Genomic DNA, 12929 nt, shown 5'->3' with positions numbered 1-12929 from the left:
TATTCTATTTTATAAAATGAATGAAGTTCTGAAGTTTTTTGTCTTATGAAACTTAGGTAATATATATCATTTCTTAAACATAATACATGCAAATACAAAAATTTGTAAGCTGTATCGATGAAACATTTTAGGATTAAGAAATATTGATGCCTAAAATCCTGTCATCAGTTTTTTCCATCAAAAATTTTCAATCGGTTCAGTTCTTTTCAAATATGTATAATTTCTTTGCGCAACGTCTCTTTTAGTTTCTTGGTCAAGCATTTTAATTCATTACCAACTATTTAGTAAAAGTAGTTTTATAGAAAATGCTTGAGCTTCTTGCAATAACTTTTGTTTGCAAACGTTTTCCAACTTATTTGTTATCAATATTGTTCCTATTTTCGAAAACCTTTTTTCAAGTCTGCTTGAATCAGGACTTACGGAATCAAGGCAGCTGCAAGGAAATTTGAGCTTTGGCATGTATAGATACGATTTTGCAACGAAGCTAGGTACCTGACTTATTGGATGTGAAGATTTGTATGATCGAATTTGTGATTAAAATACTTGGATTTTATTAAATTTTTCATGATTTTATAGAGTTTTTCGTTTAAATTTGTGGGTTTTAGTTTAAATTGTGGGTTTTGGAGATTGAATATGTAAAGGCTGCTTGAGAAACTAACAGTATACAAAATTTGAATGATTCTATTTGTTTCTATCTTTTTTTTTTCTGCATTTGTCTGCTATTGGCTATTCTGATTTCCTCTGGCTAGCGGACTCTCTGAAAATGTGTTTTGGCTTTTTTAATTCAAAAACTAAAACTCATTTCGTTTGTCGACGATGATTTGTTATGAGGTATTGCTATAAAATGGAGAAATTAACACTGATTCTATTACTATGTGTACATCAGTTTGTAATATCTAATCTTAAATTTTTTTTTTTTTTTTTTTTTGGTAGTCAGAAAGAAGGCACTCAAATTACTTATGCTCCAACCCATTTCAACAATTTATCAAGCTTTAGTTGAAGCTCTTGGGAAGCATATCCATTATATTGCCGACCTTGCAAAGCCTTGGTAAATAATGTCAGTTGTTGCTTCTCCAACTCTTTTCCCTAATTTAGTTTTTTAAGCTTCATTTCTTCTTTCCTCTATGTAGTTTTGATTGTGTTGGGAGTTAGTAGCTTTGGTTTCGACATTGTTTTGTTTGTGATAGATCTCAATATATTGCAAATATTTTGCAAGTTGAGGTGCTAAAGATTTTGCATTAACTTATTTTTTCATTTGCCCGTGTTCTAATCCAAAATGTTTAAAGTCGGTTGAATATTACAAACTGGTATAGGTTTGGTTATAATAAAAGAAGTAATATAAATTATTACTATGACACAGTACCATTGCGAGAGGTCTTTTATTAATCTCTCTATCTATGACAGTACCAAATATATCATAATGAGACTAATATTTAAAACCATGTTTATTAGGGTGTTTGTATCCGCCAGCAGGGGTAGTATACCTTGGGGGTTGCAACGAATGTGGAGATTCGTTAGACCAATGATCAATTGATAGAAATTATCATTAAGCCAAGCAAAAATGACTATTAAATCTTAACATTGGGAGAAAACTAGGAGTCTTTTTTTTTTTTTTAATTTTTACTTTTATTTATTTTTTATTTGCCAATACTTGGAGTCTCAAAACCAAATAGTGTTATATTTGAATAAGTTTTTATTTGATCGACTGAAAGTAAAAATTATATTTTTTTGGCAAGTACACACGAACTTACACTCCTAAATACTCATAGCACAAACGAATGATGGACTCAGATAAACACCCACAAATACATATACTACGCACAGATACTATAATGGTTTCTTCTCAGAATGCTTATCAAGGCCTTCAGTAATGACCCTTCTGAAATGATGGATATATTGTCGATATTATTGATCAATTGAGTATGCATGAGAACTTTAAGTAATCATTGCCATAAAAAGTTGAAGTGATTACTCACACCAGGAATCAATTATCTCATCAGCAGCTTTATTTTTATCTAAGATCGAATTTGATACCTGTAGGTGTATATAGGTTAAATCGATTGTTAAGATGACAATTTAATTACTTTTCAACGTCCGATATCTCCATCTCTCTGTTCTGGATTTTTACTTGAAATGAATAGATTCCAGGTGTTTCATTTAGCAAAATGAGCAGTGGATAGTGGTAACTCATTTTTCTTACATTCACACCAATATGAGCACTTTTCTTGGCAATGTAGTGCTTAGCGTAAAATTAGAATGTGGTTCAGTTGTATTGAATTTGTTCAATTAACCACTGGTCCATTTATAGTTCATTTAATCTTTTGAATTAGTAAGCTACTGTATTGTGTCCTTTACATTTCTTGGTATGCTATTGATATGGAAAACATCATCTATCTGTTCTATTTATCGCATGACATAAGAATCAAAGTAGACTTGGCGTTCCTTTTGTGGTCTTTTTTGTGTTAGCAGATGCCATCAGATAGGCAAAATCATATTGGCTACAAAGTGCAATGAATGCTACAGGTTAGTATGTTTCACCATATGCCTTCATTGTGGCATTGCCCTCTCTGTGACAAGTAAGCATTATAATTTCACTTTGTGGAATGATATTAAGTTGACTTATGGAATAATACAAGGTTGTGTCATGCATGAAAACTATGAATCCATTTCATCATGCATTTTTTACTTAAACTACTATGCTTTTGTTCAATTGACTGTAACTCATGCCGCAGTTTGCTTCACAAACCTCTACGATTATCTTCCATACAGTATGTTGCAAGTTTGAGGATATCTCTACATCTTAATTTCTGCTCTCTGTGCTTGCTTCAAGTTTGTAATTTTGCGTGTTACATTGCCCCACTTGATTTGATTATAAAAATGTAAAACAAAATCTGTCAATGATTTACAAATTTGTATTCGATTTTTGATGTTTTTCCAGTGTAAGGCATATGTTGCACAAACATGTAAATGGTACAAATTATTTGGTTTTGGACAGTAAGCTTTGAGTTTTACAAGAAAAATCAAGAAAGTGTGTCACTTATCTATCCCTCTGTTCTTTCAGAATTATGTTTAATTTATTCAGGTTAAATGTGTCTTATTCATGCACTTAAGGCTGGTGCATTCAAGGTCCCGCAGCAAAGTGCGGGAATATTTTCTAGTCATTTCTAAAGAAAGCAAGGAAACTAAAGTGAAATGTCTTTCCTGTCCTACCAACGACATCAAAGATAATGTCGTTTGTGAAAGCGTCGTGTCGTTTATCTCTTCACCACCAAACCTTCCACCAAGGACTTGTCAAAGTAAAACATACTACTAGTTAGTTTTTGCACCATCAAACCTTCCGCCGCCTTTGACTTTTAACCGGCAAACATACCATATGTGGTTAGCAAAGTAGCAAACCCAGAAATGGGAATTGCACCACAACAAGAAACATGTCCCTGTGGTTCAGTCTCTCAAAACTTTTAAATGTGAAAGGAATGAGTTTTACAGAGTACTGATTGATTTAGTTGTAGGTAGATAACTAGATTAATTGTATACCTAAAAACAGGCTGTCGTCGAATTCTGTTTCTTGTGTTCACAACACTCATCACGACAATGCTGATTAATGTTTGCAACAAAGTGAGAGGTTAACCATTTATGTTAGTTATTTGATGACTCAAAGGCAAAAACATGACATATTTAGTGTTTATACTTTCTTGATTTTGACTTTATATTTGGCCAATCTTCTTGTTGACATACCGATTAAATATTGACACTGTGACATCTCTAATTGTCTAACACAGTAACTAACCATCATATAAGGTATAGGGGTGTGGTAAAATGGCCATGGATGACTCTCTTTTAAATTTTGGAAGAAATCTCAAAGTTAAAATGTCTCGTTCTTTATTTATCAAAACAATAATGATTATAGGATAAAAGCAAAGTAGCTGATCAAATACAAGCTATATGGGTTTGGTAAATTGGCCATGGATCAAGCCCTTGGCAATGTAGCGATAGCTGCTTCTGTGAAGTGAATACCATCCCAGTTTGCGTATGATCTCTACAGGCTGCCGATCCAATTGGGGGTTTGCAACAAGTCAATGCGGCTAAACACCCAATTGGCAAGTTTCCAGGCACCACCAACTCCACTGCCCCTTCTTCTATCAATACCTGCCATAAGGCCCCACGATTAATTAGGTGACAAAGTTTTGTGTACAATGGCTTTTAATGACTAATATATAATATAAAAATACTAATATTAGACGCTTACAAGTATGTAAGTAACTGTAAATTGTTAGATGTTATTATCAAACTCTCATGTGTGTGTATGAATGTAATTGTAAGTTGTTGATGCATGAGGTGACAAATTTTATATACGATGATATTATTGAGCTAAGATGTTAGGGGTAATTTGGCGCATGCATGGATGAATGTGACCGCTCATTGATGTATTACTGGTGTAACATACACCGGTGGCCTTAGTTGTTGCTTCGACACCATACTGAAGCTTTGAGTTGTTATTATAATACATTTCTAGCTACGTGCTTATGATGCTTTTTTGCAGTTGGAGCTTTAAATATTATAGACGTCTTCAACTAGACATTTTTCTGAATTTCTAGTGGCGGTGCTGATTTGGGGAAAATTGCAATTAAAATAATACTGGTGATGGTCCTATGAGCTATGAACAGGAGCACAAGTTCCCTCGTTACGCTAGTATGTACGTACACTAAATCAAGGAACCGACCAATGTAACAAAAGCTAGCAGACATGTTTTTGTGTAGTTGTTGTAATGTCATCATGTCATGGTGTTTCTCTCAAACACTCATGTTGCTAGCTAATGTGGGGAACATCCACGTAACTTACTGCTTATGTTAAATTATTGAGGGGTCGTTTGATAATATTTTTTGTTTTTACTGTTTTGAAATTGAAAACGAAAGTCTTTTTTAGTAACTACTTTCAGTATTAAGTTTTCGAAAAAAATGAACATTGAGAACTGCTTCATTGAGTTTTCAAAATTTATTATTGAGTTTTCACTTTTTAGTTTTCAAGTTTTCATTTTTAATTAAAATAATTACCAAACAAAATTTCAATTTTTTTATAAAAATTAAAAATTAAAAACAAAATATTATCAAACGGCCCTTTAATTATCAACAAAAAAAAAGTATATGTTAATTGTCCTTAGTTGGTTCAATTACTTGGTCAACTCTGAAATGCTTCATAAAGTTGTTTTATCTCCACCAACTCTATCAATTCTTTTAAGATAGAGGATTCTCGCCGGATTCTCTTTGTGAAGATCCTAAGAATCCTTTAATCACATATGTTCATCATACATCATGCGGTCAAAAATCATTGTAAATTTTTTATTTAAAATTGAATATAAACAGTTTTCGTCAGGTACTGTTTATATTCAATTTTAAATAAAAAATTTATAATGATTTTTGACCGCACGATGTACGATGTACGAATATGATTTAAGAATCCCCATGATCCTCACAAAGAGGATGCGGCGAGGATCCTCATGAAATTCTTCTTTAACACTAGGAAATGGAAAAGTATACTCAGTTGGAAGGTGCCCTTGGGTGCTGATGCACCATGAGGATGATGATCGATTCTAATTATATTTAAATTCTTGAGTGCTAGGGTGGGTTAGTATTTATAAGTTGATCAATTAATATTATATTTCTGATTGTTTTGTCTTAAACCGTGTAATACCAAAGAAAAGGAAAGTGGCTCGTAGGTTACGCATATAAGAAAATTTATTTGATATCTGTGCAGTCAGATTTTTGTGTTTGGTTCTCCTTTTCTTCGTATCATTCCTAAAGAAAGCAAGGAAACTAAAGTGAAATGTCTTTCCTGTCCTACCAATGACATCAGATACTGTCGTTTGTGAAAGCGTCGTGTCGTTTATCTCTTCCCCACCAAACCTTCCACCAAGGACTTGTCAAAGTAAAACATACTACTAGTTAGTTTTTGCAACACCAAAGCTTCCGCCGCCTTTGACTTTTAAATGTCAAACATACCATATGTGGTTAGCAAAGTAGCAAACCTAGAAACGGAAATTGCACCACAACGAGAAACATGTCCTTGTGGTTCAGTCTCTTGAAACTTTTAAATGTGAAAGGAATGAGTTTTACAGAGTACTGGCTGATCTAGTTGTAGGTAGATAGCTAAATTAATTTTATACCTAAAAACAGGCTGTTGTCGAATTCTGTCTCTTGTGTTTACAATACTCGTCACGATAATGCTGATTAATGTTTGCAACAAAGTGAGGGGTTAACCATCCCAGTTTGCTTTTGTTAAGTGAATACCATCCCAGTATGTGCCTATTAATGCTTTTTTCTTGCAGGGAATGCTGATATTGTCACCTTTCTTGAAGCAAAATTTTGCTTTGTAAGGTTAAGGTTGAACGGTAGTTGCTGAAATTAGAGTGCATAAGGTCGACAGCATACATAAAAGGCTAGGATTTTATACATAAACAACATTATGTTAAACTGATTAGTGATGATCAAGGTGAAGATGAAGATGGGACGTCGGACGGCCAAATTAAGATGAACATACATGATTAAGACTTTTAATACAATTAACTAACGACGTGAAGTATTTTTGTATATGTTTGAAGTCTTCGTTTAATCAAATATTAGTATATGTCCACACACAAATTGTGTGTAAAATTTTCTATTTTTGCTTTTAGAATTGAAGGAGAAAGGGAGAGAGTGGGAGAAGTTTTTATTTTTATTATTATTATTATTATTATTATTAGAGATGTTAAAATTATGTGTAAGTGAGGCTTAAACAAAAAACAACAAAATTTTGTTTTGTAAAATTATATTACTATCCTTAACCTTTTTGTTGTGATACAAGACTCAATAGTTTTTTTTACCTTCTTTTTATTGACAAAAAAGATTGGGAATTATTATTAGCACTCCAAAAATCTCATTCTACACTCCAAATTTTCTATATTAGGAAAGAAAAATACACTTGTGAGGAGTGTAGAATGAGATTTTTGGAGTGCAAATAACACTTTCCAAATTAGAAATTGAAGAACCATTGTTTATTTTGATATTAGTTAAATGGAAAGGTTGGAAGTCCACCGGGATGTAGCTCAGATGGTATAGCGCTCGCTTAGCATGCAACAGGTACGGGCATCGATACCCGCATCTCCATTATGTTTTTCCTTTTTCCTTTTTATTTCCTATCCTACCAACGACATCAAAGATACTGTTGTTTGTGAAAGCGTCGTGTCGTTTATCTCTTCACCACCAAACCTTCCACCAAGGACTTGTCAAAGTAAAACATACTAGTAGTTAGTTTTTGCACCACCAAACCTTCCGCCGCCTTTGACTTTTAAACGTCAAACATACCATATGTGGTTAGCAAAGTAGCAAACCCAGAAACGGAAATTGCACCACAACGAGAAACATGTCCTTGTGGTTCAGTCTCTGGAAACTTTTAAATGTGAAAGGAATGTGTTTTATAGAGTACTGATTGATCTAGTTGTAGGTAGATAGCTAGATTAATATTATACCTAAAAACAGGCTGTCGTCGAATTCTGTTTCTTGTGTTTACAATACTCATCACGACAATGCTGATTAATGTTTGCAACAAAGTGAGAGGTTAACCATTTATATTAGTTATTTGATGACTCAAAGGCGAAAACATGACATATTTAGTGTTTATACTTTCTTGATTTTGACTTTATATTTGGCCAATCTTCTTGTTGACATACCGATTAAATATTGACACTGTAACATCTCTAATTGTCTAACGCAGTAACTAACCATCATATAAGGTAGAGGGGTGTGGTAAAATGGCCATGGATGACTCTCTTTTAAATTTTGGAAGAAATCTCAAAGTTAAAATGTCTCGTTCTTTATTTATCAAAACAATAATGATTATAGGATAAAAGCAAAGTAGCTGATCAAATACAAGCTATATGGGTTTGGTAAATTGGCCATGGATCAAGCCCTTGGCAATGTAGCGATAGCTGCTTCTGTGAAGTGAATATCATCCCAGTTTGCGTATGATCTCTACAGGCTGCCGATCCAATTGGGGGTTTGCAACAAAGTCAATGCGGCTAAACACCCAATTGGCAAGTTTCCAGGCACCACCAACTCCACGGCCCCTTCTTCTATCAATGCTTGCCACGAGGCCCCACGATTAATTAGGTGACAAAGTTTTGTGTACAATGGCTTTTAATGACTAATATATAATATAAAAATATTAATATTAGATGCTTAGACGTATGTAAGTAACTGTAAATTGTTAGATGTTATTATCAAACTCTCATGTGTGTGTATGAATGTAATTGTAAGTTATTGATGCATGAGGTGGCAAATTTTATATACGATGATATTATTGAGCTAAGATGTTAGGGGCAATTTGGCGCATGCATGGATGAATGTGACCGCTCAGTGATGTATTACTGATGTAACATACACCGGTGGCCTTAGTTGTTGCTTCGACACCATACTGAAGCCTTGAGTTATTATAATACATTTCTAGCTACGTGCTTATGATGCTTTTTTGCAGTTGGAGCTTTAAATATTATAGACGTCTTCAACTAGACATTTTTCTGAATTTCTAGTGGCGGTGATGGTCCTATGAGCCATGAGCAGGAGCACAAGTTCCCTCGTTACGCTAGTATGTACGTATACACAATGGCGTAGCCAGAAATTATTCGATGGGTGGATTAAGTTAAAATTATTACTACAAAATTAAGTTTTTAATCCTATGTTGCCTACATAAAGTTATATAATAGTAAAAACTTGAATGTAGTAATTTGAAGCAATAATTTTATGTTATGTTTTCTAGATTTCTAGCCTTCAAAGCTTTCAAGTGAATAAAATAAGGAACCATTTGTGATATGGAAAATTTAATTTATTACTATTAAATATAATATTGGTTAAAGTGATGAGTTTATTTAACATCTATTAGCTCTTATTATCCTTAAAAATAGGCTTACTAATAAAAAATTTCATTTCTTATGTGAAATATGGCAATTAAAAATCATAAACTAACCTAAAAATTAATATTTTTATGCTATGGCTTCAACACCATTAATATCAAATGTGGTATGGTAGGATTATACTTTAAACTATATAGCATATATAGGTTTATTATGTTCTGTATTTTTATGTCAATTATTCTAAATTTTGTTAAGAAAGTGAATTATAAAGAGCTTTAGTATTTTCCTTTTCTCAATTTTAGCCAATCTATACACTTAGGATGTTTATTTTATGATAAATTGACTTTCCGAAGAACTAGAGAAGGAAGCTAAGAGGTTGAAGGTCTTTGTGTCTAAATTTCATAATTTTTCATGGAGTAAAACGTTCCAATTTTGCAAATCAATCTTATTAGAACTGCACATATATGGGAGAGTGAAGATTTGAAGGGTTTCCCAATTTTTCCTAGCAACATAAGTTGTGATTTCACCATAAAACTAATTAACAATAAGAAAAGTAGCCCAATTACCATGCAAGGTCCCTCATTTCTCCGATGTGATATTCATATTCTCAATAGGTGCCCTCATGCGTGGCTAATTTTCAAGCTTAGCACGTGGACAATACAAATCGAGTGACGTGAAACATGTATGGCCGTTGGGCTTTACACAATGAACAACCTGCTCTGATACTATGACGAAGTTAAGGTTCTACCATAAAACCAATTGGTAATAGAGGAAGTAGCCCAATTACTTATATGCACATGCAAGGTTCCTCATTTCCCTGATGTGTTATTCATATTCTCAACAACATATGCTTCAAAACATAAGAGATAGAGTTACAAGTTTCCTATTTTTCAAAATTGTCCAAAAGCTAAACCGACCCCAAATCATGCGTGCGAAGTGATTGATGTGTTTCTCTAGCCAAGAAGGATTCTTTCCTAATTTGTCATTTTAGCTATTTAGGATTTTGTTTTGTTTTAGAAAAATTTCTACCACACCCTTAAAAAGTTTTTCTAATATAAATAGAATATCCTAAATTCTCTCTAAAATATAACACCATACGATGTGTACACAAGCTATATTTCTTTTGCTTTTGTTTATCTGTGTATCCCAAATTGGGACATGGAGCCATGGAGGCCTTTTTATTTAATTTTTTTTTACATGATACAAGTAGCACATCTAGAGCGAGATTTGATAACATAGCTTCTGGTGCAAAGCCAAACACAATTAACTTCTTGAAGTATAAGCCCCCTTAAATTATTGATGCAACTTAAGTTGACTAAGTGACATCAATAAAATTCTTGTGTGATATAAATGGGAAAATAAATCGGAGGCCAAGTCACAGTTGTGACACACAGGAGTTACTAAGGCGGGGAATGGTATAATTTCCATATAATAAAGCCTTGGCTATCCACCGGTTGGCTCCTTCAGTACAGTGCAGACCGTCCCAGTCGATAGCCTCTTCAGGGTTTGGACAAGCACTTGCCGGTGGAACACCACATTGTGCTGATGAGTTGTAATTGTATGTCCCCCCTCCTCCACAGCATGCTTTGGTTGCTTCCCAAGTAAATCCTGCAGTGACGTGAATCCGATGATTTATGAAAACTGAGAGGTTCAACATTTGAAACACTTCCAAACTTCATGTACCTTTAACAATAATCTTAAAAATTAATTAAAAATATTAAGGTCATTTGATGATCATTTCGTTTTTTAAAATTTTTTTTTTATTACAAAAAATTGAAAACTTGTGGCCATTGCTTTTAGTTTTTAGTTTGTTTTTAAATTTTTTAACGAAAACTAAAAACTAAAATGATTAGTAAATGAGTGCTAGAGAGATGTTGTACCAAATTGTTTTGGAGACTGATACAGTTGTAACGTAGCACTGTAAACATCTCCATAAATGATGTTAACATGAGGATGAAGGCTTCGAATCTGACTTAGCTTTATCTGAAGCTGCTCATTGTGATACTCAGAAAACTTGTTTAACCAAGTAAGACAACCAGTTGAAGGATCGTATTCACTCTCATCTGAACCCTCATAGAATGTAAGATAAGTAGGGAGGCAACCAATTGGAAAGTTGCCTGGTACCAAAAGTGTTGATGCCCCATGCTCAATCAACTCCTGCAGAGCAATGCAACCATAAAATTAAATCATAGAAGCCTACAATTTATATGATTTCAACTCTTACATTGATAGCTGAAGCCATTGCTTCCATCACTACTGGAACAAATGTTCGAACAATTTGAAAACTGTCTCCTGCAAACAACGCATGGGTGTAATCGTTGCCTCCAATCGGTCCCATAAGAACTAGAGAACTTGAGAGGAGATCCCTGCAGTCTGCAAATCAAAGATAAAAAAAAAAAAAGAGTAACTGATCAGTCACATCAAAGATGAAACCTTCACATTCAGGCCCCAAGTACAATTATTAATTGGAGTTGTTATTTATGTGATAAATGGGGACAAGAAACAACTTGAAATTGTAAATTTGCATTTTAACACAATCATTGAAACTTACTTAGAAAGAAAAATTAGTTAAAATTTACTGCACCACAATTGTAGCAAAAAGTTTACTCTATAATTCTAAACGATAGAAATGTCGTTTAGTGTTAAAGTTAGAGAAATTAGACACATAATCTAAATGCTCATAAAAAGTTTGGTAATTGACCTGAAGCTGTATTGCATAAAGGTGATAACATTCCTTTGAACCAATCCACTTGAATTCTTAGAGAGAAGTTTGTAAATTCATTATAATGTCCCATTTGTTCAAGAAAGTCAGTGTCAAGTGCAGTGGCTCCTACTACTGCAAAATTCACACCCTCTTCAAAGTTGCGCACTGTTTCATTGACGTTCAGGATTTCAAAATAAGGTCGCACAAGAGGAAGTCCCAGAGATTCAGCTGCAAAAGATGAAGCCAAAAAGAACCTGATTATTTGTTAAATGAAAAAAATATGATTAGTATGGCTTTTTAATGGTATGAGATATAGATAAGTGGATGTATTGCACATACCAATGAAGTCTATGATTAAACGACCGTCGCAGCAGCGGCCGGTGGGGTGATGAAAGAAGTCTTCCCCATATGGAGGGAAGAAGAAGTGGAAAGGCTCGTCATGGTGGTAAAGGGCATTGAGGTATGAGTTGCCTGTATCAGCAGTTGAATCCCCAAAGCCAATGATTGAAGTGTAGCAACCAAGCGCATGCGGGATGATCACAACTGTTCCGACGAGGAGGAGGACGTTCATGGTCAAACTTGCCCGAAAATACCAAGCAATGGATCTCTCTCTATCTCCTACTCTCACTTACACGCAGCTTCAGTTATGTATATATATTAATATACAAATTGTGTGTGTGTGAATAAGTACACGTATATGGTAACAACAAATTCATGTCTCAATCAAATGCATGCATGAAAACTACAGAAACCAAGTAGTCAAGCTATATATTCTCATTCCACAGAATCCCCACGTCAACGGCAGCTTGCAACTGTAAGTCTATGCGAGGAGATAGCTGCCTTCCAACTACAAGTCTATTAGGGGAATTCTATATACTGATACCCCTTAATTTGCTTATTAACCCGCACGTACGTCAATTTCTACACTTCGGAAACAACTGCCTGCTCTAAAAAAATGGCATCAAACAAAGGAATTTTACCATTGTCTAAGCTGGACATTTACCCTCATCTATGCAAACGGACAACAATTTGTTACCATCGGCTAAATGGCGACTTGAAGGTTGCCGTTGTTTAAGTCATCTGCTTGCCTAAATTTCAGCCATTCGTATAGGAGTTAACGTAAACCTTCTATCGCCCAAAATTGAGCAATATTCAATAAATTGTGCCAAAATAATGATATTTTGTGGAGAAAAAATAATTACCTAATTAAAAACAAAGCAGTTATTAAGAAGGATTTGAAACTCAGTGGTGGTTTGTGGCTGAGAAAGTCAGTGATCGGAAAAATCTCCGGTGCAAGAGTAGACACGACATGGGGTAAACAAGTTTTCTCTTTATTCTATTGAA

At 34.1% G+C, this 12929-nt stretch overlaps 1 protein-coding gene and 1 long non-coding RNA gene across 2 annotated transcripts; one reads left to right on the top strand and one right to left on the bottom strand.

Moving 5' to 3' along the window:
- The first annotated feature begins 12 nt into the window (after positions 1-12).
- Positions 13-575, top strand: LOC137726765 (uncharacterized). The gene is made up of 2 exons (XR_011067692.1): positions 13-56; positions 414-575. It is a non-coding gene; the product is annotated as an uncharacterized lncRNA (long non-coding RNA).
- A 9388-nt stretch (positions 576-9963) lies between these two features.
- On the bottom strand, positions 9964-12584 carry LOC137722755 (GDSL esterase/lipase At1g28610-like). Its single transcript, XM_068461841.1, has 6 exons — positions 12566-12584; positions 11925-12203; positions 11583-11813; positions 11106-11254; positions 10762-11038; positions 9964-10489 (listed from the first exon to the last, which is right to left on the bottom strand). The coding sequence occupies exons 1-6, from the start codon at positions 12582-12584 to the stop codon at positions 10257-10259; spliced, it is 1188 nt and encodes a 395-aa protein (XP_068317942.1). The 3' UTR covers positions 9964-10256.
- Between the last annotated feature and the right edge of the window lie 345 nt (positions 12585-12929).

This window comes from Pyrus communis, chromosome 2, assembly GCF_963583255.1.
Source record: "Pyrus communis chromosome 2, drPyrComm1.1, whole genome shotgun sequence".
Taxonomy (NCBI): domain Eukaryota; kingdom Viridiplantae; phylum Streptophyta; class Magnoliopsida; order Rosales; family Rosaceae; genus Pyrus; species Pyrus communis.
This window is presented reverse-complemented; position numbering and strand designations above follow the sequence as displayed.